General features: G+C 43.8%; 1 protein-coding gene across 2 annotated transcripts in view; it reads right to left on the reverse strand.

Annotated features, from left to right (window-relative positions):
* Positions 1–27,518, reverse strand: part of MON2 (MON2 regulator of endosome-to-Golgi trafficking) — a 966,303-nt gene that overhangs the window by 649,351 nt on the left and 289,434 nt on the right. For both annotated transcript variants that reach the window (XM_086919098.1, XM_086919097.1), the window contains exons 10-11: positions 21,551–21,690; positions 5,792–5,945 (exon numbers count right to left, since the gene is read on the reverse strand). In XM_086919098.1, the coding sequence (XP_086775224.1) occupies positions 5,792–5,945; positions 21,551–21,690 (294 nt within the window). The remainder of the gene's footprint in view (positions 1–5,791; positions 5,946–21,550; positions 21,691–27,518) is intronic.

Consider the following 27,518-nt stretch of genomic DNA (forward strand, 5'->3'; position numbering starts at 1 on the left):
CTTAATTTCCACCCGATATTTCTTGTTTTTCCGTTTCTGAACCCTCATTGTCCGGGTCTAGTGGTGGATCACATATGTCCCCCCTAAATTTGTTCCAAGCCCCCCAGATTTTACTCCACTTTCGGGGGCACCCTCGATTGATGAACACCGTTCTCTCGGCTATCAAGGCCGCATCCATGTCCCTGCACCATGAGGTCAGATGTGGTATCTCCGCCACTCCCCACTTCTGGGCAATGTTTCGCTCAGCGACCATGATCCCTAGCGTGGCCCAGTTCTGAGCCTGATGAGTAAGGTCATTGTGATCCCACACATTTATTAAACACCTCCTGTGCTCCGGTACTAGTGACACCCTCCGATTGTGATATTGTCCTCATCACTTGTGTCCAGTATTCCATAATTTTCGAACAATGCCATATGGTGTGGAAAAAGGTACCTTTATCCCCAGAGCCGCACAGGCAGAAAGGGTGGAGTGTTTTACCTATCCTGTGTAGGGTGTGCCTGGTGTAAAATGATCGGTGTAGAACTTGTAGCTGCACTAGCCTAAGTCATGAGGGTATGCCCACCTCCTGTGGAGAGGCCAACGCATCCTGCCATTCAGAGTTGTCAAAGTCACCTACATCATGGGACCATTTTTCCCCGCAGAGGCCCCGTGGGGTCTGGCAGGTTGTTCACCAATTTGCGATAAGTGAGTGAAGTCGCCTTTTTTGGCATGTAGTCTGTCAATAGCCTGTCTTCCATAGGTTATGCCTCCGGGACTTCAGTATCAGGTGGCAATGCTGTCATTAGTGCTTGCCTAATCTGTGTGTATCTAAAAAGTGCAGAGGGTGCCAGTTCATATTGTTGTTGGAGACGCTCAAATGGAACTATTTGGCCTTTGTGCCACATGTCACCCACCGTGGATATGCCTCTATCATCCCACTGGCTAAAACCCTTACTGTTCCTAAGCCTACTCAGTGGTTTTGTGTCCCACAGTGGAGTTAGTTGGGTCATGACCCCTCGCCATCCCAGCTTAGCCTGAGCGGCATGTCAAATGGTAACAGTGTGCCTTAAGGGTCCTATCATTGCTGGGGTTAGTTTCTTGTCGTAGAGTGAAGACAGCATACCTTTCGTACCTAGTATTGATCTGTCTGCCATAAATGCTGGGTCTGACTGCGGGGCATGCAACCATTGGTTGATGACCTTCAATTGCGCCACCCAATAATAGAGTTGTATGTTTGGGAGTGCTATTCCACCATCATATCAACTTGAACTGCACAATGCGTGCCAGTTTGTTGCCCCACAATAGGCTGGAGGCCTGGGCTGCTATCACCCTGAAGTAATTCGGCTGCACTGGGTAAGGCGTATTTTCCAGCACATATAAGAAGCGAGGTAGGGCCATCATTTTAAAAAGTGCTGCTTTTCCTAGCAAAGTTAACGGCAAGGTCCCCCAGTGTCGTACATCTCTTTTAAGACGATCTAGCGGGGGTTGCAGATTACTTTTAAAGAAGTCCGCAGGGTCAACAGTGATATATATACCTAAATATTTAAATGCACCCTCCGAAATCCGGAGTGGACAGCCCGTGGGGAGTTGCGGTGGGGGGCCGTGCAGCACATACATAACCGAGTTGGACCAGTTTATGGTATAATCCGATGCCCTCCCAAAGGTTGTGCAGATATTTAGAAGAGTCATTATGGAAAGCCTGGGCGATGCGATCCTCCCAGCTTTCCGTCCATTTGAGTCCCCGTATCATTGGGTCCCACCGTATCCACGCCGCCAGTGGTTCCAGCACCAAGGCAAAAAGCAGCGGCGTTTCGGGACAGCCTTGGCGCGTGCCCCATGCCAAGGGGAAGTCGTTAGATATATGACCATTAGCAATTACGTGAGCCATGAATTTAGCATAGAGAAGCCGAACCAATGCACAAAAGTTAGGTCCAAAGCCCAGGTGATGGAGTACTGCAAACAGGAAGGGCTTATAGACAATATCAAATGCCATTTGTGCATCTAGTGACAGTACAACAGCTGGTTACTGAAGAAAGACTGCAAGGGCCAACCTGGGCCAACCAGGTTGAGGGCCGTATTTCTACCTGGCATGAAACCAGACTGGTCTGGGTGTATTAAGGCTGCAAGGTGGGGTGTATTAAGGCTGCAAGGTAGGGTGTCAGCCTAATTGCCAATAATTTTGCAAGGATTTTTACCTCTGCGTTAAACAGCGATATGAGGTGCACCTATGAGCAGGCTTTCCTGGTTTCGGTATAGCTACTATGGTTGCCATGCGCTGATCCAGTGGGAGGTCGCCCGCTACTAAGCGGTCTGTGAACATGCTTAGCAAGTGCAGGCGATGGACCCTGCAGTCTTTTTGTAGAGTTCAATAGGTATCCCGTTTGGTCCTACCACTTTGCCAGACTGCAGCAATCCGATTGCCACCTGCAACTCCTCCACCGTGAGATCCGCCTCAAGCTCAAGTCCCGCCTCAGGGGTGAGCTTGGGCATATCAATGTCCTTTATATAGGTCAGTGCCTCTTCCAGTGTCCTCACCGAAGCCGATGTATACAGCGTTTGAAAATGTCACGCTAGTGTGTGCACTATTGTCCGCGGGTCAGTTGCTGCCCGTCACTCCTCCGTACTAATTTGCGCTATCCATCGAGTACCCTGGCCCCTCCTGTCTAGCCATGCCAGTAGTTTTCCGGCTTTATCGCCGGTTTCATATATCTTGTGTTGTGTGGCCTCTAGCTGCTGTTTGGTCAGGTCCGTAAGGTACTCTCTGTGTTGCCGCTGTTTAAGACGTAGGCTCTGGGATGTATCAGGTGTAGGGTTGTTCGTATGTTGGGTCTCTGCGTCATGTAACTCTAGCACTAGGTTCTACAGCTCTAGCTGCTTCTCCAGCTTGTGTGCCGTAATGGAGCGATGGCCAGAGGATGGTCGGAGAGCTAACCGACGTGGCGTTCTCTTGGAAGTAGTGGTCCGCCGCCTTATTGACGGCCTTCCTAATCTTGGGGACTGGCAAATAGCCCGGATATATCGGATAGATACGTCGCCGTGTCTTTTGGTAGTGAGTGTACTGTAGGAATAAAGGGGAGTGGTCGGAGATACCCCTGGGTCTAATCTCTATGCTTTCAATATTTTGAAGGCTACCTCCCCACTCCAGGAAGCAATCTATTCTCGGCAGGCTATTGTTTACCCCAGAGTAAAATGTGAATTGGTGCAATGTTGGGTGGTGTCGCCTCCACACATCCGTGAGCCCCAGTGATTCCAAAAAGCTCCCAAGGCAAGACACACCCGAGTCACCGACTCTCGCAGGATATCGGTCAATGGTCCCGTCTATAATGGTATTGAAATCCCCGCCAAGGAGCAGCTCCCCTTCCGGGAGGTCAAGCAAATACTCACTGAGATCCGTGAGTGTCACCGCATGTAGTGCAGGGGGAATATAAACTGAAACTATATTAAGGGCCCGCCCCTCCCATTGACTGATTATGGCTGCAAAACGCCCAGAACCATCAGTTTTGGTTTTGTGTACTATCAGCGTAAATTGTTTTTTAACCAGTATGCCCACCCCCCGGGTGGGCATACTGAGAATTCTGAGTGCGCCACCATCTTGTACCCCCATCTGTCCATCGCTTTGCTTGTGGTGCCAGTGAGGTGTGTTTCTTGCAGTAGGACTACCGCAGTTGAACCCAGTTTGATACACTGTAGAACCAGGCCCTGATTTATTTTGTCTCCCAGGCCTTGTACATTCCACGTGAGCATGGAAAGAGGTGTCACTTGAGTCGAGGAGCATGTACCAGGTGTAAGGTGCGGTGGGTCATTCACCTCCATATCCGGCGAGGCGTGTCAGGTGCGTAAGTGCTGCATACCCAAGTGCTGTAGCTAAAGCTAAAACATAGGACTTGACAAGAACATTTGAACAATCCCATCCCTCACACCCCCCTCCCTGCCTCCCTGCCAGGGGGACTCAAAACTGCCAGCCACCCCAACTCAGAGTCCTTAGTCCCTAACTCCATAAACGTTACTTGCGTGTAGGGAGCGGGAAGTCCGAAGACGACCGTACTCGTCCCCTGCCCCAAAGACTATATTTACTTAAAGGTCCATCTCCATCTCTCAGCCGTGGCGGGTCTGGTCAGGCGCCTAACAATATTGTCATAATGTGGTTTGAAACTGCCACACAGAGCCTCACTCCCTGGATTCCTCCTGCAGCTGGCCGTCTCCTCTCGCTCTGAGGTCCTCCTCCGCCCTGGGTTGTCTTCGTCTGTCAGAACGCCCAGAACCCTCCACTCGCCGCCATTCCTCGAGCCAGTCGTGGGCCTCCTCCGGTGTCTCGAAAAACCACGTTTTCCCATCTGCCACGACATGTAGCTTTGCTGGGAACAACATCGAATAGGGCAATTCACGGGCTCTCAGTTTCTTTTTAACCTCTAGGAAGCTCCTGCGATGCGCCGAGACGGTGGCTGTGTAGTCTGGAAAGAAGGACACTGCAGAGTTATGAATACGTAGTGGCGGCGCCACCGGTGCCACCTGCAGAATAGCATCCCTGTCTCGGAAATTAAAAATGCGAGCAAGAACTGGTCAGGTAGGGCTCCGGGTTTTGGCCTTCCTCCTGGCACCCTGTGTCCACGTTCTACAGAGAAGAAAGTGGAAGATGTCTCCCTTTTGTTGATGTAGATTCAGAGTCTCACATTGAGTAACAGAAGCAGCAAACGTTTTTGTTGAGGAATTCCATCAGACTGCGAGGGTCCTCAGACCCTGTTAAGGAAGTGGATTATTTAGAGGATGATGGGAGAAAATTACCCTCTTCCACTGGAATGGTTTGGTTTTAAAATTTTGGTCCGCAGACACCTGTTAAAGTACGAGATAGGTTATCTCAATGTGATAACCATTTTATGCCACATTTCATGCAGATTTGTCAAACGGTTTTAAGTTATTTGCAAGCCAACAAAGCTCTTCAACTGAATCCTAACCACAACTAGCTCCAACAGGTTCACTCATAATTACGGGTAGAAACTATTATTGTTGAATCCACGTCCTTTGGAAAAGAGTTACTTGCTTGCATATACAATTGGTACCCTATGATGAGTTTGCAAGAAACATTAAAACAGAAAATCATACATGTATGTAGGTTTGAACTTGTACATTTTTATGCAGATTGAAAAGGATATTATACATGGGGCATGAGAAATTGAGTTACCCGCTGAAACTTTGATATACTTACCCAAAATAACTGCAGAAATTTGAATGAAGACAAAAGATGAAAATTATTCATTGTCAATTATACTGAAGTCTTTCTTATCAATATAACAGATGTATGGACAGCTTTAACAGGGAGTGGTCCTTCAGCCTTTCTTGTACATTTAATCTTTGAGAAAATATCTATTATCTGATCCATGCAAGGTTTGTGGGTCCCCTAACTGCAGCCTCTCACCACCATGATATAACATATGCAATGGCACATCAGTGATGACAAAGATGATGTCCCAAGTGAAATCATGTGTGATGTGCCCAGTGTTGTCACTGATAAGGTCATGCTTGATGGAATCATACACAGTGCATGGGGAATTACGGTTGACTAGATAGTCATAACTGAAAGTTCTCTGTGGACTTTAGGTAGTAAAGCGTAACATTAACATCCCTTCTAATAAAATTTTTAAAGGACATTTTATATTTTTAATTACTTACATAAATTTGTGATCTAAGCAGAACAGTTTGCGGTTAACCTAAACATGTTTGGTACACACAACTGTAGAAAGCAAATGCTTCAAATACATAGGAATGCTTTGAAACTAATTTCACCATACTTGCACGTTTGCAGATACCACTTACTATGTTGCTTTAGCACTGCCTTGAATTGTCACTGTCAGGATAGGTATCCATGTTCCCCGATACTCAAATGCAGGCAGCACTGTCACACCCGTACTAACTCCCACTACTCCAGGGTTGGCTTGTGTTGATGATGGAGCATTTGTGTTATTTCCACCTAGATAATACAGAACCAAGATTACACTGAGATTATATTGCTAGCATACCCAGGTTTGCAACTATTTTGTACATTAGCACATACACAACTGTGTTTTTATTGTAGGAAAGTAACAGCGCTATCCTAATAACCCTTCATTTAACTTTACATGAGAAGCAAGGATTAGCATCTGTTGTAACCTACACAACAAGGTGAGAGGGAGGAGTTAACACACACAGTCCTTTTGGCTGGGTAGACACAATAACAGGAACTGTTTACCTGGTGGAGGAAAGTAGGAGGGAAAAAGTTTTAATGGCTAACTGATATCATGGTTTTCCATAGAGTATAGAATTCGGAACAAGAGAAGTCATGGTGAAGGGACCCAAGGTGACGGGGAGGAGATTTGCACTTTGGGGGGAAGCCAGAGCAGATCTAAGTAACGCCTGACAGGGTAGGATGACAGCCACCATCAATATGGTCACCTGGGGTCTGAACACATTTGTAAAAAGGCACCAGAATGACTCTACCCTGTGCATCTAGTACCCCGGCACCATCAGTTAGAGATTCCCTCCCACTCAAGACCAGAGAGAGGTGTCACCCCAGGTCTCTACTGTGTACTCTCTATGCTACAACAGAAAAGAACAAACGTTAAACATTGCTCAAAAATAACACAGAATGCAGATCAGATCATGGATGTTGTGGATGTGAGCGATCTAGTGATTCTTTCAGATCTCCCCATATCAGCGATCAAGGGCCTATCACCACCCCCGATGGAGTGGGGGGTACAACGAATAGATTTTTTCTGAGCTGCCCATGTCTGCAGCCCAAACATCAGCACAGTTCCCTGGTAGTTGCGGGCTCATCACCGGCGGTGGGGGAAGAGGAGCAGGAGTGGAATCCTGTGTCTCCCCAGGGCCCCAGCAACCCAGTCCCCTTCAATACTGCAATCAACCTGCTATACAGCCTTCCAGTCGTATCATGGGTCACTCAGGGCAGGATGTGTTAACGTTTCAGTGATCTTTTCCCTCCCTAATTCCATCGTCTTCATGACTGCCTTCAGCAGAGCTCCGAGTTTCATGAGGACAAACCACCACATAGGGTTCTGACTGTGTGCTCCCTCGGCTCTGTGTGGGCGTCTGTTGGCCCACGCAGTTGATACTAGTGGTCGATGTTATGAGGTGAAAGATGGCTCTCCCATTCCGAAGGAAAAAGTGGTTCCTAGAAATGTTGAAGAAGTAATGGCTGAAAAGGTTCAAGGAAAGCTTACACAAGCTCATATATATAAGTGGGATTGTAACAGTATTTACATTATTCGACAGGAGTCTATTGACATATTACGATTTATTTACGACAATATGCACAAAAAAGTGTTAAACAGAAGATTAAGATGTTACAAGGACTAGATCCATGTAAAATAAGAAAATATACTAAGTTGCAGGGCATTCTCTGAAGAAAAGTGTGCCAAAATACTTTTCATCATTTAAGAATGTTAGCTGTACACCACTCTGAAATGTGTAAGTTAGTAAGGAGACTTTACTATGTACAAACTCCTGCATTATGTTTAAGTGAAATGAATACAGCTCTTTTGCATGGTTTTGTATCAGATTACAGAAAGATTGTGATGATATACAGTTTCGTTTATTTGGTGCTGAAGAAGAGTGTAGAGAAACAGAGTTTGATAATAGTAGGTGTTGAAGAACAGGGGGAAGAGATTAGTATTGATGATTCTGCAGAAGAAATTACAAAGTTGAACACAGTTTTGTCTGAAAACCGAACTATGGGGTCGATTATGATGGCTGACAGATTGGCGGACGGTAGCCACCGCCGGCCCAGCGGGGGCAATCCGTCCGCCATCCTCCCTGAAAAGACCCCCGCCACATTAGAATGGCTGGGGTGTCAGCGGCGACATGAAGACCATCCGCCGCTTTTCCGCCGCGGTCGCCTTCCGACAGTGGCAGAAAAGGTCTAATATGGTGGCGGTGTCTATCATACACCGCCAGCCATATTAGGATGAGCTTTGGGGAATGCATTTCTGTGGCGGCAATGCCGCCATGGAAAGGCAAACGGTCTTTCCTTTGGGGGCCCGTTGCAGGCCCCCAGGGTGAAGGGGGGGGGGGGGGGGGGGGGGGGGGTGGGGGGTGCACATGGGGGGGTACCTATGGCACCCCCCTGTGTTTCAAAGTACAACATGGCAGGCACTGCGCGGTGCCTGTCATGTTGTGCTTTGAAACGCACAACATGCATTTTTAGCATTGCGGCGGGTGGTTCTTTCATGATGCAATGTTAAAAATGCGGGATGCACCCGCCACTGTGGCGGGTGCATCCTAATTCGGTGCACGGGACCTCCGCCGTTAGGGCGGACGGTCCCATGCTACGACAGGAGGGCGGACAGGCTTTGTCCGTCCGCCATCCTAATCAACCCCTATATTTGGATTTGTTGTTTAAGTACTCACTTTAGAAGTCAAACTAGAAATGTTGATTTATATTTAAGAAGTGAAAAATAATAAAATGATAATTGACAGGAATTTGGTCTTGGTTTTGTAGAAGGTCAGTTTGTGTTGGCCAGTGATCAAGTTATTTGTAGGTACTGTTACCACAAATTAGAAGAAAATAAATGCCAGCTACAGCAGTACATAACAAGTTAGAGTTGGTACCTATTCGTCAGGAACCAGCAGATCTAAATATATACACTTCTATTCTTATTCAATATCCATACCCATTTCAGGCCATAGTTCGTAAGGAGCCTAAAACAGCTAAGCTGCTACCAATAGATTTGCAAAAAGTCTCTTGGTGTGGTGAGAGAGGAAAATGAGCAAGTAGTTCTTCTTGTAAATGGTGTGCCAACAAAGATTTAAAAAATCTGGCAAGAGCTTGTAGATGTTTATAAACTTCGAAAGGCTACATTATACCTGGTACAGAATAATATTTATTATAAGAATGTAAATGTTGATGAACAAGTAATATGCTTACAAGATGAAACACTGACCTAAAGTGGACAAATTGAAAAAGTAGACAAGTCGAGGATTGAAGAGATTTAAGAACATTATACTATACATCCTTTGCTTTAGAAAAAATCATATGAAACAGTATTGAAATATTTCAAATATAAGTAGCAAAGGGAACTCCCATAAGTGTATGGGACAAAAAGTTTAGAGGCTTGTTGTTTTCCACAGCTATTCCCCACTGGAGAAGGTGGACGATTTGATGAGTGAGTTGTACGGATTCCAGCATCAGAGTACCGATCAACCAAATTGTATTGTGAAGATCCAAGATTTCAGCACTTCATTCCATATATATTTAATCTTCACTTTTGTCTGCACTTTCATATGCAGTAAACCAAATATAAAAACAGGAGTTCATCTTCAACATGTTTCTGCAACAGAGTTTATAGACAAAGTTCAAGAAAGAGATGAAAATGTAGAATCTCAGTTAATGAATTTGATAACATGCCAAGGTAGCACTAATGAATATTGGTATCGATGTCATGGTGAACTTAAATGAATGTTAAGAAACCTAGGTACACATACATGGTTTCTAACACTTAGCGGTGCTAAATATGCATGAGATGATTTACCTGAATTCCTTGGAGAAGCAAATTCAAATGTGAGATATAAAGAACTTATTAAGAATATGCAACAAGCAACTGATGAAGATTATGAAAATATTCTTAAAGACATAGGAATTGGTATGTTGACGGAACATGGTAAACAAGCTTTTCAAAGTAGGCTACTAAGGAACTTGTTTACATCTGACAAAACAGCAGAAGTAATGTACAATGGGCTTGTAGAAAACAAGTCTATAGTTTGCCGAATGCCTACACTGCAAGAGTGTTCTACATTTAATGAACAACTTCTCAAACTGGAAAAACAACAAATTCTGGAAATTAAAGCTATTGACAAAATTGAACACCAGGGAGTGACAATTCTTCTTCCTGAAAAACTACAGGCTAAATTGGATTCTTTGAAAAAGTCTGTATCTAAAACTGAAGGATTAGAAAAGACTTTACATGTATGTAAAAACTGTTGAGTAATTTCGTGGCGTAATTTGAATGTAGAAGAAGGATTAGTAAATGGAGCAATGGGAAAGGTTAATTTTGTAAATGTTCAAAACAGAGATGGAATAGAATGTTTGATTATAAAATTTGACCAGTTTAATGAGGTAAAACAGATTGGGCGTTATGTTGTACGATTTCTGCTTGTATGTTTGTAGAAAACAGTTTCCTCGGTCTCAGCATATGCAGTAACTATTCATACATCTTAAGGTTTAAGTATAGACAGAGCTTTTGTAAATATTGGGAGCACGGTGTTCAAAGAGGGAATGACATATGTTGTATTGCCTCGAGTAAGAACATGATCTGATTTGTATTTGATAGATTTTGATGAGAAAAAGCTTAGTGCTGATGCAAACAGTGTAAGAGAGTACAATCGTTTAAGAAGACTTTATGCTCCTCAATTAGGTGAATATCCAATATATGAGAAACGTGTAGTGTGTCAAAAACTGAAATAAATCAAACATTCAACTGAGGCTGAAACTAAGAAAGAAATTGAAGAGAAAGTTGAAGGCCTAAAGAAAAAAAATTAGAAAAGTGCTGATGGCATTGTAGGATACCAGTTGGAAAATGGTTCAGGTGTCAACTGTTATGCTAATGTGATTCTGAATGTTGTGTTTCATTTACTACATCTTTAACTTGAAATCATGGAAAATCATGAAAAAAGATTTTGTTCTGAACTACATCATTTATTTAGACAGTTGTTAAGTGACAGAAGTAAAATGCATACTGCGTCCAATATTTACTCTAAACATAGAACAAGATGCACAAGCATTTCTGATGCTCATACTGGTTGAATCACACTTTTCATGTATCCCACGCTGTGTTTAAATGTATTGTTTTGATATATATGTATTGATTATGTCATTGTCGCTTAACCGCAGCTGCAATTCCGCCGGTTCAGCGAGTGGGCGGGGCCACGCCCGCCAACAGAAATGCGCAGCACTACCAAGGTAGTGCGCGCGACAGCTGTTGGCCGACAGAAGCACACAAGGGGTTAATTGTGTTGTGATATATATGTAAACATATTATTTATTTTCACTTCTCATATTCGTTAATAAGTGTAGTTGTGCACTACATATCTGTGTGAATACAAATATCCTGTCTCTTTGCTTATTTTTTATGATTTTGTCGTAAAAATCCTAAACTTATTCAGAATTGTATGAGTAGTTTATGGTAGAGTTTCTTTAGTTATGAGTTGTTACTATGGTTATCATTAAATGAAAATCTGATCTTAATAGAAGGATATTACACAAAACTTTTTTTGGGTTCTGAAAGCATGCTAGGTGGCAGAACCACTGTTCACTTAATGTACAAATCCCCACTTAACTAGGTCACCCAATTGGTTTTTGTTGATTCCAGATGCTAGGCGCACTTCCTGAGAAGGAGCGAGTCTGGGTGGATTTCTTTTTTAGTAATGGGGAACAAGGAGAAGGGAATGAGCGCTTCTAATTGTTCTGGGGGTTCCCGCTCTTGTGAGTTTATTGGTTAAGAAAACTGAACATTGAGAGTGAAGAGCTTTGTGGGTGATACAGGCAGTCTTGTAGATGCATCTTCCTTCTATGGAGAGCCATTTAAGGGATTTGAGGGAAGGTGTGATGTGATCAAAGCGTTTGCAGTTGGTAATAAGCCTGGCAGCCATGTTCAGTACAGGTCTGAGGGGGGCCAGGTGAGATTTAGGAGCTCCAGTGAGAATAGCGTTGCAGTAGTTAAGTTTAGAGAGGTCTAGTGATTGAACGACCCATTTAAAGTCATTTTGCGGGCTGAAGGGTTTGATTTTTTTGAGGTGTTTAAGAGTGAAAAGTGTTCTTTTTGCTGCATTGTTGATATGATCCTTCAGAGTCAAATTTTTGTCTAGGATGAAACCTAGGGATTTTGCAGAGTTTGAAAGATTAAGCGGACAGTTAAGGGCGTTGAGGTCAGAGATCCAGCATTGGATAGGAAGTTGGTTACTATTGGGGGAAAATAGAATGATTTGACACTATAAATGGGCAATACTCGCACACAGTAATGATAGAAATGAGACTAGGGAGTGAGTTTCAAGCCTGGAGATCACCAACCGCACCCTAAGGCTATATACAGTCCTAGATATCTTGGCACTGTACAATGTGAGCAGGGGAGACACATCCTGGATGGCCACTATTCCCTCTGATATTCGCCATAGAAAAAGAATCATTCACTAACCTATTAAGATCAGGACTGGGTTATAGAGGCATAAAAAGAGGTACAAACAAATACCACATTTATAACATGAGAATAATATGTTGCAATTCCTTTAATTCTTACATATAGATCTAGAAAGAGTCATTAAGGCACTGGAAACATTCAGAGACATTCGGGTTCTTAGAGTAAATTGGAGCAAATCTTGCATAGTCACAGTACATCAGAATGCAACAAGAGAGATGTTATCTGAAAGAGACTAGATTGAAATGGAAACCAGATACTATAAGTGATAAAAGTAAAAAATATGATTGCAAGACTTGACGATGTATTTTTGTTTAGGAAACGTAGAAACGAAATGGTATCGAAGGTAAAACATATTGAGGAAAAGGAGAACAACATAGTTACGATTAATATTAAATAAATGCTTAAGCTAAGAATTCTATGCTGGAATGTAGATGGCTTAAACAGTAAAAGTAAAAGAAAACTAGTACAGGAAGAGATTAAATTGTATAACCCCAATATAGTGCTGCTGACAGAAACTCATATAAAATATCAAGACAGAAAGGTGTTAACCCAACTAGGCTATGAATTGGTTGTTTGTACCTCTTTGAATGAGACCATAAGGGGGGTTGCTATTTTAAAACAAAAAACACTCCCACTAGAGATAATTAAAACTGCCTCTGATCTTAGAGGTAGATGGGTAATAGCACAGATGCAAGGAGTGAAGGCTAAGCTGGTACTGTGTGTGGTATATGGCCCAAATATTGATAAGCCTAAAATTTATGAAGACCTAAGTTTAGAACTATTAGAGTGGGAAGGGGAAACTATGATTGCTGGAGATTTTAACTGTGTTATGAACTATAAAATAGACTCTACGGGGCCAATGAACTTTAAAAGAATGTATAAAGTAAGAGCTGCAATTTTAGAGCTTGCAAGATTAAACAACATTAGAGATTTATGGCGGTCTAAACATCCTGGGGTGCCCGGCTTTACTTACTATTCCGCCCCGCACAGGTCATGCTCTAGGATTGACATGATATGGGCCTCACAACAAATCTTAGATAATTGTGCGATTGAAATCTGTCCCAAAGTCACTTCGGATCATAACCCTCTCCTTCTGGATGTTAATATCGAAAATCAGAATGTAAAGCCACGAAAGTTCACTTTTCCTAGACATTTGCTAGTTGACCAAACGTTCACTTCACTAATTAAAAAACACATACAAGAGTTTATTGAGTTAAATGTCGATACAGCTAGTATCAATATGGTATGGGATGCTTGTAAGTGTAGTATTAGAGGGTGTGTCCAGCAATATGTATACAGGCTCAATGCAGAAAATTATAACAAGAACAAAGATATGACATCTAAATTGTTGGATCTGGAAACACAATTGGCTGAAGCGACTTTGCAATCAAAAAGCGATATTGAGGTGCTTAGAGCACAATTGGTGGAACTGCAAGCTGGACTCAGAAAAGTGTTGAGAGAAAGATATGCAACTAAACTACATAAATACAAGGTAGATCAGTATGAAGGTGGGGATTGTATCGGGAAAATATTGGCTTTTAAAACTGCAGATAGAAAAGCGAAAACTAGAATAAAGGAAATAGTTGGACTAGATTCAGTGATATATGGACAAGAGGATCAAATACTAAAGCAATTCGTAAAATTTTATCAACACTTATATACCCCTGAGGAGCCATCGAATGAAGCAGAGGTTGTAAAATATTTAGATCAATACTTAGGGCCATCGGGAGCACTAAATCATGAAGTAATTCAGCAGTTAAATACTGATATCACTACTGAGGAGATTAAATTGGCTATCGACCATTTACCATTAGGTAAAGCGGTAGGTGAGGATTGCATACCAGGGGAACTTTATAAACTGTGTTATCAAGAGCTGGCTCCATTACTTCAAAAAGTCATTAACTCAATTATTGTCTCTAAACAATCACCATCTTCATGGAAACTTGCTAAAATCGTATTTTTTCTGAAGAAGGGAAAACCGGAAAAAGAGTGTGGCTCATACCGGCCTATATCTCTACTCAACTCTGATGTGAAAATTTTTGCAAAAATTTTAGCCAATCGGTTAGCACCCCATATGCTGGATATTGTTAATCCCCAACAACATGGCTTTGTGATTGGTAGAGATACTACATTGCATGTTAATACTTCCATAACTGCTCTGGATGTAGCTGAAACTACTAACACCCCACTCGGTATGATAATGTTAGATGCTGAAAAAGCATTTGACCGAGTGGGGTGGGAATATCTGTGGTCAGTATTAATTAAAATGGGCATAAATGGTTCTTATCTAGATTGGGTCAAATCTCTCTATGACGATCCACGAGCCGTGATCAGCTATGGAGGTATTGACTCTGACAACTTCAAGATTGCAAGAGGTACAAGACAGGGATGCCCTCTTTCCCCATTATTATTTGCTTTATCTCTAGAACCTTTTCTAAATGCTTTAAATGATCAAACTAATATAATTCCAGCTCAACATGGGGATATAACCCTTAAACTAACTGCCTTCGCGGATGATATTGCAATATATACACCGGATGTTTGTAAAGCTATGCCTGCAATTATAGAAGAAGCACATAAGTATGGGAAAATCTCCGGGTATAAACTAAATGTTAACAAAACTCAAATTATACTTAACTATACTCCGGCTATATGTAACTACAAAACCTGCAAAGAAGCCGTATATTTAGGTATTAAACTTACCGCTAAAGTGGAGAGAATTGTGGAATTAAATTATGGGTTATTCCTTAAAGAAACAGCTGCGAGTTTTAAAAAATGGCACAAGATACCTTTGAGTTTGTTAGGGAAACTAAACCTGATAAAGATGAAAATCTTACCCAAGTTACTATATTTGTGCAGAGCTATACCGCTTCAACCAAATAAGCTTTTTTTTAGAAAATTAGATGGCATTTGTAGCAGCTTTATTTGGGGGTATAAAAAAGCACGAAGGGCGGTAAAATTTTTGACACTTCCAATCTCTAAAGGGGGTCTTACCTTACCGGATTTTACTCGTTATTTTTTAGCTACTTTTCTTTTACGCACTAGGAGCCTATTTAAAAATACTCCCTCTTTATTTTTTCATCAATACATGTTGGGGGCAGATGCTAATCAATTTTTACTACGGGTACATGATCCAAATTATTTTAAAAGAGTAAAGTTCAAGACTGCTAAACATGCTATACGAATTTGGGATAAAATTCTGTACATTAGTAATAGTTCATTTTACAATACTGAACTTAGACTATGGAACAATCCGGGTCTTCCTGACATATTTTCGGATGGCTTGGGTAATCGATGGATTAGACAGGATATCAGCACACTGGGAGATCTTTATTGCACTACTGGGTTGAGGGACTTCGAGAATTTAAAAATTACAAACGGGCTTACGGATGACATGCATTTTAAATATAGACAAATAAGAGATTATTTCTGGAATAAACTGAAAATAACGGAAGTTAAACAATCTGATATTATTGAAGGTATTTACTCAGAAAAAACTAAATCATTAATCAGGTTGGGATATCAATGGCTTATTAAGGAGAAGGGCGAAAACACATCTCAAATTGCAGCCAAATGGTCTCGTAGATTAAATCAAAACATAAATTCAACACAAATTGGAAATGCCCTAACTCATTTAAGTGAAATAGTTCACTCGTCTAAGTTGAAAATGCAGCTATATAGGACAATTACGGAATTGTATTACACGCCTCAAAGAATATCCAGATGGGCACATGGTAACTCGATGACAGAGAAATCTAGGTGTGCTAAATGTAACACGGACGCGGCTGGAATTGAACACATGCTATTTTCATGTCCTGTACTCTCCAATTTCTGGAATCGTATATCTTACTATCTTCAATTTAACCAGATAAATTCATCGGATATTACGGTACAAATGGTATTATTAGACATCCAAGACGGGAACTATCCCAATAAGGATCTCTTAACGATTTTGCTAGCATGTGCTAGATTAACAATAGCTAGAGTCTGGATTTCTAAAGAACCCCCTAATGTTGCGGATTGGCTAGCTCTGGTTTATGAAATTAGAACTATGGAATTTGCCTTAGCTAAACTTAGGGGTCCTAAAGCTCTTCTGAGAAAAGAAAAGATATGGAAGCACTTTTTTGAAAGCCAAGATACATGATTTAGTTTAGCCTTGTTTATCTGCTCTAGTAGCTTATTACTGTAATAGTAGAGCTAATGTGAATTATAGGTTTATACATTAACTATACGCTGTTATTATTCCTCAAATTTTGTTGCTGTTTATATTAACTTTATTTGCATGTTAAGTATCGAAATGAATTGTAATGAATCATATCATTTCTTGCAATCAATAAAAATGTTTAAAAAAAAAAAAAAAGAAATGGAAACCAGATACTATAACATATCCTGGGGGGCAAATATACAGAAATGAACCAGAAGCGATAGATGAAAACATACGTAAAGAATCAGCACTTCTGAAAAACACTCCTACTCTCAATGATGGGAAAGACAACTATTACCAAGATGATAATGTTACCCTGATAACCTTACCAGTAAGAATACTCAAAGAAATACTGATAGACATAGATAGATCAAGTTCAAGTTCGGGCATTTGTATAGCGCACTACTCACCCAGAGGGTCTCAAGGCGCTAGGGGAAGGGGTTCATTATTTGTCGAAAAGACAGGTCTTAAGTTCTTTTCTGAAGGAGATGTGGTTCTGCATAAGGCGGAGGTGGGTGGGGAGTGAGTTCCAGGTCTTGGCAGCCAGGAAGGAGAAGGATCTGCCTCCCTTGGTGGATTTCCGGATGCGCGGGACTGCGGCGAGGGCTTGATTGGATGATCTTATTTGACGGGTGGGTTTGTAGAAGGACAGACGAGTGTTGAGGCATTCGGGTCCTAGATTGTAGAGGGCCTTGTGTGCATGGGTGAGAAGGCGGAAAGTAATTCTTTTGTTGACGGGAAGCCAGTGGAGGTCTTTTAGATGACCGGTGATGTGATCTTGGCGCGGGATGTCTAATATGAGTCTCGCTGACGCGTTTTGGATGCGCTGGAGTTTATTCTGTAATTTTGTTGTGATTCCGGCGTAAAGTGTGTTACCATAATCCAGTCGGCTCGTGACCAATGCGTGGGTGACAGTCTTTCTTCTCTCGAGGGGGATCCAGCGGAAGATCTTTTTGAGAATACGAAGAACGTTGAAGCAGGAGGACGAGACGGCGTTGACTTGTCTGGACATCGAGAGAGAGGAGTCTAGGATGAAGCCAAGGTTACGTGCATGGTCTGTGGGTGTGGGCGCTGTGCCCAGAGCGGAGGGCCACCAAGAGTCGTCCCAAGCTGAGGGGGAAAATCCTAGGATGAGCACCTCCGTTTTGTCTGAGTTGAGTTTTAGGCGGCTTTGTTTCATCCATTCGGCTACTTCTTTCATGCCTTCGTGAAGATTGGATTTGATGGTGTTGGGGTCTTTGGTGAGGGAAAGGACTAGCTGGGTGTCGTCGGCGTAAGAGATGATGTTGAGGTTGTGTTGACGCGCGATGGAGGCGAGAGGACTCATGTAGACGTTGAAGAGGGTGGGACTGGGTGAGGATCCTTGAGGTACGCCGCAGATGACTTCGGTGGCCTCTGAGTAGAATGGGGGAAGTCGGACTCTTTGAGTTCTCCTAGCGAGGAATGAGATGATCCAGTCCAAGGCTTTTCCTTGTAAGCCAATGTTGCTGAGGCGTTGTATAAGGGTGCTGTGGCAGACTGTGTCGAAAGCGGCGGAAAGGTCGAGTAGGATGAGGGCCGCTGTTTCTCCGTTGTCCAGTAGTGCTCGGATGTCGTCGGTCGCTGCAATGAGGGCAGTTTTGGTGCTGTGTTTGGCTCGAAACCCGGATTGAGATGGATCAAGGGAGTTGTTGGATTCAAGGAAGGCGGTGAGCTGGCTGTTGAAGGCTTTCTCGATGACTTTGGCCGGGAAAGGAAGGAGGGATATGGGTCGGTAGTTTTTCAGTTCTAAGGGGTCTGCTGTGGGTTTCTTCAGAAGGGCGCTGAGTTCGGTGTGTTTCCAGCTTTCTGGAAAGGTGGCAGAGTTGAAAGAGCAGTTGATGACATTACGGAGTTGGGGTGCGATGATGGAGTCAGCTTTGTTGAAGATGTGGTGGGGACAGGGGTCAGAAGGCGAGCCAGAGTGGATTGAGTTCATGAGGCGAATGGTGTCTTCAGTGGTGATTGGCTTCCAGGCGCTGAGGTAGTTAGTTGGAGGAGTAGGATCTGAAGGAGGTGGGGTGGGTTGATCGCTGGGGAATTCTCGAATCTGTTGTGGATGTTGGCGACTTTGTTGTAGGAAAAGGAGGATAGCGCATCGCAGAGGTCTTGGGAGGGAGTGATGTCGTTAGATGCTGTGGAGAGATTGGTGAATTCTTTGACGATATTGAAGAGTTCCTTGCTGTTATGAGTGTTGTTGTCGAGACGATCCTTGAATGCTGATTTCTTGGCGGATCGGATCAGCTGGTGGTGTTTGCGGGTGACTGTCTTGAGGGAGGTCATGTTGTCTGAGGTTGGGTTTTTTCTCCAGTTCTTCTCCATGGTGCGGCATAGCTTCTTGGATTTTTTAAAGTTCTTCATTAAACCAAGCAGCCTTTTTGCTGGCTGATTTCATCTGATGTTTTTTCAGGGGTGCTAATTCGTCCGCACTGTGGGTAATCCATTGCCTGAGGTTGGTGGCTGCTTGGTCTGGGTCCATTGAGAGGGTGGGAGGGTTTTGGTTGAGTGATGTGAGGAGTTGGTCGGTGGTGATTTTGTTCCATTTTCTCCGAGGAATAGGTAGTGGACGGTTGTGGGTCAGGGTGGTTTTGTAGCTGAAGTGAACACAGCTATGATCCGTCCAGTGGAGAACTGTGGTGCGATCGAAGGAGATGTGCTTGCTGGGGGTGAAGATAGGGTCGAGCGTGTGTCCGGCTACATGGGTGGGGGTGTCAACAAGTTGTTTGAGTCCGAGATTGGCCAGGTTGTCCAGAAGGGTGGTGGTGTTGCTGTCGTGTTTGTTTTCAAGGTGGAAGTTGAGGTCTCCTAGAAGAATGTAGTTCTCGGAGGCGAGGGCGTGTGGGCTGACGACGTCTGTGATGTCATCGCTGAATTGAGTGCGGGTACCTGGAGGTCTGTAGATGAGGGTGCCTCTAAGTGTGGTCCTGGGGTCGGTGTGGATCTGGAAGTGGAGATGTTTGGCGGTTGCAAGATTGTCGTCGGAGCTGGTTGTGATTTTGATGGTGTTTTTGTGGACGATGGCGATGCCTCCTCCTGTTTGATAGGTGCGGTCTTTCCGGATAATCTTGTAAGCGTCCGGTATGGCTATGGCGATGTCGGGGGCTGATGATGTGTTCATCCATGTTTCAGTAAGGAAGGCGATGTCAGGTGATGTAGTGTCGATTAGTTCCCAGAGTTCTGTTGCGTGTCTGTGGACCGAGCGGGTGTTGAGCAGGATGCAATTTAGGTGGTTAGAGTTGGAGTTGTGTTTGGAGGACGTGGATTTGGTGAGTGTTCTGAAGCAGTTGACCTTGCAGGGGAGGCAGGCGAATGGGCCGTGGGTGCGTCCTGGAGTAGCTTCGCAGCATAGTGGTGTACGTCCGGGATTGAGGGCGAGGAGAGTAGCGGCATCATATGTGACTCTAGTGGGCTGGGTATGGCGGGGGTCTGGCGCAGGGCGCGGTCCTGGCGTGGACCTGTGTAGACGGGCTTACCTTTGGCGCACCTTGAGCACGCATGGGGCGCGACCGCTGCGCGTGAACGCTGCGCGGAAGTACATCAGTCATATACAGATAGTGGGGGGGAGGGGCGAGGGCGGAGCAGCTGGGAGGCGGGGTGGATATCCGGGGAGGGGAGACTAAACAACAACAAGGTAGTATACAAAATGGCAGTCGGGGCACAGACTTACAATCACACGCTAAAAAACTACTATTAGGGCACAGGAAGAGCTACTATACTACTAGAACTACTATGGGGACAGACTGATTACACAGGAAAATCAAGGGTTGACAAAGCTAGAAGAGTTATATGAGGTAAGCCATTTCAGAGGATTCCAGGAGCTAACAAACAAATACGACCCACCAAAAGGGCACATTCTACAACAAGAGGCAATACAAAAAAATATAATTAACCAGGTATGAAAATTAGGAAGTTCAGAATCATATGTGCATGAAGGGCTCAAGCTCATAAGGGCGAGAACAGGCACAACCAAAGCTGTAACGCAATAATACAAAGCACAATAAGTTCTAGCCAAATAAACGTTAGGCAACTTAGGCAGAGACGAATGGGTTGCAGATCTAGGAATGCCAATAGAAGAACCAGATAAGACAACACGTCTCCAGAAATTCATGCCTCAAACTAATGCACTTCAACTACTCACAGAGAATATACAACACTACTAAAAGAATTATCAAGGGACACAAGTGCAGTGCTCTAGGTGTGGAGATGAGGGAGGAGATTTCTATCAAATGACATGATCTGTCCTAAAATGAGCACAAAGTGAAACAATGTTATTAATCTAACTAACAAAACAAACAAATAAACAGTACACCAGAGTTCCCTATCAATAGAGAGGACCTCACCTTTTTCCACACGTACTCTCTTTCAGTAAAAAATCCACCCAGTTACATAGCAGTGGAAAAACAGAAATGCAATTGGTTAATCCTGCCTCCGTATGCTACTTCCCTCCAAATCTGACCCAGTGTGTCACACAACCAAAAATCACTGCAAAGAGCAAATGTACTGCCATACCCCGAGGGATAAAACCTAGCACAGTTAATATTATTTCTGCTTTACTTTCGGTTTGAACTTACATTCTGTTGTGGTTTCAAGTCCCACCGTATTCTTCAAGAAAGCTGTACATTTAAAGGTTTGGAACAAGACACACCTGCAGTCGCCATCACCCATGTGTGCAATAAGTTTAGCACCAAAAACCCCTAATCAGAGCAAAATGTAATCCTTCCAATTTCAGCTATTTGGTTCACCTCTAATTCTCAACTCTATCAAAAGGTTTCTTTGGCTTCCAGTGCCAATTACTGCTCTCTGTGACCTCTACAGAATAATTACTACTATGTCAATGTTACGTTGACTTCTATTGTCATCAAAAGGGCTTTAATGGTGGGAACACAAACCTAGATAAGTCTACAATGAAATAAAATAGTGATTGCTGGATAATGGCTAAATGTAATAGGATACAACAAACTTGAAAGCATGGAATGTGCAATGTAATTGCAAAGCTAGAAAGAAAGTAAAGACTTTATTGTGGGAAAAAAAGACAGGTAAACATGAAAACAGTGTGCATGGAGGTGGTTTATTGTCCCTGAATGGTTTACTGTTGTTCATGGAGTACATGCATCCAGCACAGAGGCATTTCAAGTCAAATACACAGTAAAAATCGATCTGTAATTTTACCAGTTTGGTTTGCTGTTGTCAAAGTGCTCCCTGTGCTTGGTACAAGGAATAATGATTGGATAAACGATCCCAGTGCATTCACAATGTCGCGGAAAACCTTGGTAGAATGTTGCTTCATGTCGTAGGATTGACAAAAAGACCTGTAAAACATTTAAAGTGTTAAAAAAATAATGTTTATGGATAAGGTAAAAATGTTAGCAAAAGACAAGACAGCTTCAAAAACAAGGGTTCCCAGCCCTAAAATAGGTCGGGATAGAGCTACACAGTGTGAAAACTTCCAGGTCAGTACAGACTAAAGGAATAAGCAGTTAGTTTTAGTAACGCTCTTTCTGGTGGATGCTCTAAAAGATTCCTCACTTTTGCAACCCTGACTGGTTCCTGAATGGATCTGAAAAATGTCTGCAATAGCTACCGGGTGCTATCAGATTACTTAGAGAGCCTGTCTCACCTCTGGAACAGACAACACAGAGGCTCTACGGTCACCATCCCTTCACATTGATAACGGTTTATTAACAGATAATTACCATGCGCTAGGATAAGAAGCAGCCTACAAATTACAATTTCAGAACGTGGAGGTGAGCAGGCAGAGCGGAATGTGACAGAATTCACCAGAAGAAGCGTTACAAAAGATAAGTAGCATATTACATTTTTGGTGAGGTGGCTGTAATTGATACCTACTATCTCTTTTTTGGTTGAGCATTCGAGATCTGTTGTAATTCCTCATGTTGGTTTAAAGCCATCCCTCTGCTTTTGAATTGCTTGTTTAGGTGTCTTTTAGAAATCCTTGCTTGCTAGTGGTCAGGCATGTTTCTTTGTTCCTTCTGTTCCTCCCATGCAGAAGGGGCAAAGTACTGTCTCATTCCGCTATAGCTCTTTATGTGTTCTTGGGGGAACTATTTTTTTTTCTTTGTTTCCTGGTCTGTTACTGTTTGCCGGTGTTCAGCTTTGGAGGCAAATCTGCTTACATGTAAATATATCATTCCTCACTCCCATCTCCTCTTAATGCCAGAATTGTGTCTGTACTGCCTTCCCCTCTGTTCCTCCCGCTTTGTTGATTGTATTTATTCAGCCTTTTTCCACTTTTCGAGGTGTACAGCAGTTGTGCTAATTTTTTGTAGGATAATTGGTTTGTTTTCGGCTTACTTTTATGGGGGGATTGGGCTTGTTGAAGTCTTGTTTGTGAAAAGGCATGAGTCACTGCAGCCCCTCCCACTCCTCCATGTGCTACATCCCATCGTATTCAGAGGGTATCTTGCAGCATGGGTAAGGCAACAGCTTCAGCCTAGTTTTAAAATGAATCGATCACAGCACCCCGGCAGGAATAATGGAAGCCGCACCCTTCTTATGGTTAGTTGCATTGGCAAACACGGGTGCATGCCTTTTTTTCTCTTTATTTATTTTGGTTTCAATCGCCAAACTCAAGCTTTAACTGTAAACATCTTAAGCTAAAGCGCGGTTCCACGATTGCTTCAAAAAATAAAGAAATACAGAAAACAGTTTTTTTCCATTTCTTTACTTTTGAACAATTCGCAACACCCGCTTTAGCTTAAGATATTTACAGTTATAGCGCAAATGCAGCGATTGTAACTAAAGTAAACAAAAAGAAAAAACATGCGCCCGCCATATTTTTTCTCTTTATTTACTTTGGTTTTAAAGGCGACACTCGTGCTTTGGCTGTAAACATCTCAAGCTAAAGTGCGGGTGCCTCAATTGCGTCAAAAGTAAAGAAATAGATACAATGTTTTCTTTCTACTTCTGTACTTTTGAAGCAATCAGGGCACCCACGCTTTAGCTTGAGATGTTACAGCTAAAGCACGCGTGCCGCAATTGTATTGCAAATGCTTATTGAAAGGTTGGGGCCCATCAGAAGGGTCCCCCATGCGCCGGAAGGGCTGCAAGGGCTTGTGTTGCGGCCTTGTGCTACGACGTCCTACTACAATGACAATGTATACTTTAGAAATGTTATTGCATCATACAAAATATAGCATAACCCATAACACAACATGTATATGTTTCCTCGCGCACATCGATTAAAGCGTCTTCTTTGGTGCGGTCTTCTATTTCCTTTCAGCTTCGGATTAATTATGCAGACCACGTTAGTGACTACACCAGAATCTATTCTGCTTTCCATATTCTAAATATATCGGTATATAGAATGTTGTTAAATCTACAGATTGGAAAAATGCATAAATAATTCTCTGACCTAAAGCATCCCGTTACGTTGAAATTGTTCTCTTCCTGCAAACTTCTCACCTGTCTTTCCTGTCTACCTCTGTCTCTGCTGACCTCCCCCTGTTCGCCTCCCTGTCGTCTCTCCTCTGTCTCTGCATCTCCCGCTCTTTCTCTGCTGCCCTCTGTCCTTGCAATCCTCCATCCCTCTCACTGTCCCTGATGCTGTTTCCCTTTCTCTGCTGCTCGCCTGCTCTCTGGATGTCTCCAGTGACGTCTCACTGCCTCTCTCTCTTTCTCTGCCACCTCTTGGCTGCTCTCTGGCCGTCTTCAGTGACCTCTCCCTGTTGCTGCTCGCCCCTCTCTCTCTGCCGCCCTCTGTCTGTCTAGGCTGCTCTCTGACTGTCTCCAGTGGCCTCTGCCTGTCTCTGGTCGCCCCTCTCTCGCTAAGGTCCTTTTACCTGTCTCAGCTGCTCTCGGGCTGTCTCCAGTGGTCTCTTTCTGTTGCTGGTTTCCCCTCTCTCTCGGATGCCCTTTGCCCTTCCCGGCTGCTTTCTGACTGCCTCCAGTGGCCTCTCTGCCGCTGTTCGACCCGCTCTCTCTGCCGCCCTTGTCTATCTCTCCTGCTATCTGTCTCCAGTGACCTATGTCTGCCTCTGCTATCCCCTCTGTCTCTACCACCGTCTGCCTGTCTCAGCTGCTCTCTGCCCGTCTCCAGTGGTCTCTCTCTCTTCCTCTGCTCACCCCTCTCGTCCACCCCGGACCCTCTGCCCCAGCTGTAGTTCCAGGTCCGCACAGGAGGCTGGTGACTGAGTAGGCCGCGGAATGTTTCCGCTCAGTTGGGAAAGTGGCTGATTTATGCTACTGTGTGACCCCATGAGGCACCCAGATGGCAGCGCAGCTCTCCGGCAGCTGCCGCTCCACAACCCTGGTCAAAGGACGGCACAAGCAAGACATCTTTGTGAAGGGCAGGTCAAAGGGTGAGACGCGAAGGCATGATGCCCTACTTGGCAAAGTAAGGAGACCACAAAAGTAATGCTGTGAATTTAGGCTGTACTCTCCAACCCTTTCATCCCACCTCACAGTGACATTGGTACAGTGGAAGATTCAGAATTTGTCTTGAGTAAATACTTTTGTCTAACTGTAAGAAATGTCAGTCAGTTTCGAGTTCACCTCCTATCTGTGAATTGCTCCCCATCTCGCACAATCCTCACTTCCACGATTACTCCTCTATGCAGAATTATCATCTACAGCTCCAAAGTGAACGAACACTGGAACTCCTATACCGCCATACCTCCCTTTTCCCTCTTCTTTCATGATTGTCCCCATTCATAATCAAACGAGCAGTAACTGCTCTAGCATGCATTCCAGTCTGCAGTTTTAGGTTGAGCCTGTGCAGCGCATTTGCTACTCTGCGCATGCTGTATTGGAGTGTGGGATTGAAGCCACGCCCACTCCACACATATTTGTCATTGGCTTGTGTCACTGACCTTCGTAAATGCTGGCTTCTGATTCGTTAATTGGTTTGTTAGTCCCTCCTTGTCTTTATTTGTAACCTCCCATGAGGACTGGCTCTTTTACTATGGTTGGTACACGGTACGTCTTTTTCAGTCTGTAAGCAATGTTTTCTTTAATGAGTTTCTCCTACTCCAGGCACGACATGCTTTCCTGCAACATTCAGCGTGCCATGCATGCCTTCACTTTTCAAGCAGCCCGGGACAATGGCGGACACTTCTTTGAATCGGCCTCGCATTTACAAGAGTTTGAGCTATTGGCATTGTAAATTACAATGCCTTTTATTTGTGCGTTAATTAGCAAAACAGATAAATAAAAGGCATTGTCATTTACAATGCTAATAGTTTAAACTCTCACAAATGCGAGGTCTATTGCATTGCAAATGCTTGTTACAATTGACATTCGTCATGATTAGTTTCAGCTGTGTTTTACTGCAATGTCCCAACATTTCTCATAGTTTAAGCCATTCCTCCTGTTTTTTTATAATACAGTCACTTACCAATTTACAAAATTATATTCATGAGACAAAAGAGCATTTTACAGCAATACCTGGAAGTGCTGTATACTAGGAATGTTGCTCTCTGCATGACATGTGCTTGATAATGTCCTGGTTTTATTATTCAAAGGTGCTAGTACCTGCTGGTTAGGCTATCTTTAGATTTGAAAGCGTAGAAAGACCATGGTCAAAGAGGACAATCTGTTATACGGGACTAGTGAGGTGAGTAATGTGTTTTGGCCGGTTGCAGAGACTATTAAAAGAGATTGCAGTCATTATATTTTCGATACAAAAGCAATACCCTCTCAAAGGCAGTGGGTCTGAGAAGAGGACTTTGTACAAGAAGCCCTGCGAAACCGAGCGGGCAAAATAGCCCTCCATGCAAACCTGAAAGTTGATAGCAAGCACCTAGAGAAGGTATGGAGAGACTCCCATGTAAGACCTAGGCAGAATGCATGCCTTGGCCTAGGTGGACTGAGCAAGAATAACTTCAGGAGGCTCCATCCCCAGCCCATATCACAGCTTCACGTAAAGGTATATCAACCTCGATAAGATCTGTTTCTAGAAAACTTTTCCTTGCCAAATCCAACAAATATTTGATCATCTGCCTTTTACTGGGACATCAGAGGTCAGGGCTGGTTCTTTTGCTGCAGGTGCGCTGCTGCCCTGGGGTGGGACTCGGTCCCCCAGCATACTCTGCACCCAGGGAGGAGGAACAGCAACCCTTACTGATGCTACAAGTGCACCAGAAGACTCCCACAACATGGGACGCATTTACTGGGCCGTCTAAGGTCTTCACTGGTTCTTTTGCTGCTGCTGCTGCAGCTCTAGGGTGGGCCTCGGTCCTTCAGCATTCTCTGCACCTTGGGAAGAGGAGCAACCCTCTCTGATGCTCCAAAGACACTTCCTCCGTGCGGGCAGGCCTCTCTGCGCCTGTCCGTGGCCAGGCTGGGCCCGGTCTCTTGGTTCCGTTTTTATTCTCACTCGGATCCTGAGGTGATCTCGAGTGCCTGGGCTTCTGTGCACTTTTGACTGCCAGTTGGTTGGAGCCCCTACCAAACCTAAAATGTAACTGGATTTCTATTCCTGATAACCGCCACCACCAGTTTTATTTTTAGAGGACTTCCGTTATCCAAAGAGAACTTCAGTGCCTTCTTTTCCTTGGGTCTAAGGATTCAATGTAAACATTCTATTCAGGGCAAACTAAAGACATATAGAACAGGGGGAAATGACTGGAAGTGTGAAACTGGTAGCAGAGGCGAATCGCACCAGCAGTGATTAATTCCTTGTGCGATCCGTCAGAGTCATTTCAAAGGAATTAGACTTGGTGGAACGCCGCTGTTTCCGGGTATGCCAGGGCAGGTGGGGATATCTCTGGGCTGATATATCAGCACTGCTGAGAACCAGCCCCCAGAAACAAAACCAGTCCCCACCACTGCAAAATCAGCCCTCACCCTTCCAGCCTCCTGGGGAAACGACCGATGCCCGATAGGCCCAGTCTGGCCCTGTTTAGAACACTCAGCAATTCAGGGACATCTGCTTGTAAGGCCTGGAAAGTGTTATCTACTCTATTATTAAAAAGTGAAAACAATAAAGGAGCTAGGACGCAGCCCTGCCTTATGCCTCACCCAACATTACATTTGGGAGTGCATTCCTCTTGGGGGTGTTGTACTGGACTTGACTAGATAATTTCTAGTGGATCAGGCCCCAGTAACAAAAGCAGCAGAGGGGCTGGGTTATCAAAATTGCCAGGACTGGTTTGGCTTCCCAGTCCGGCCCTGGTTTTAT

Source organism: Lissotriton vulgaris, chromosome 1_1 (assembly GCF_964263255.1).
Source record: "Lissotriton vulgaris chromosome 1_1, aLisVul1.2, whole genome shotgun sequence".
Lineage (NCBI taxonomy): Eukaryota > Metazoa > Chordata > Amphibia > Caudata > Salamandridae > Lissotriton > Lissotriton vulgaris.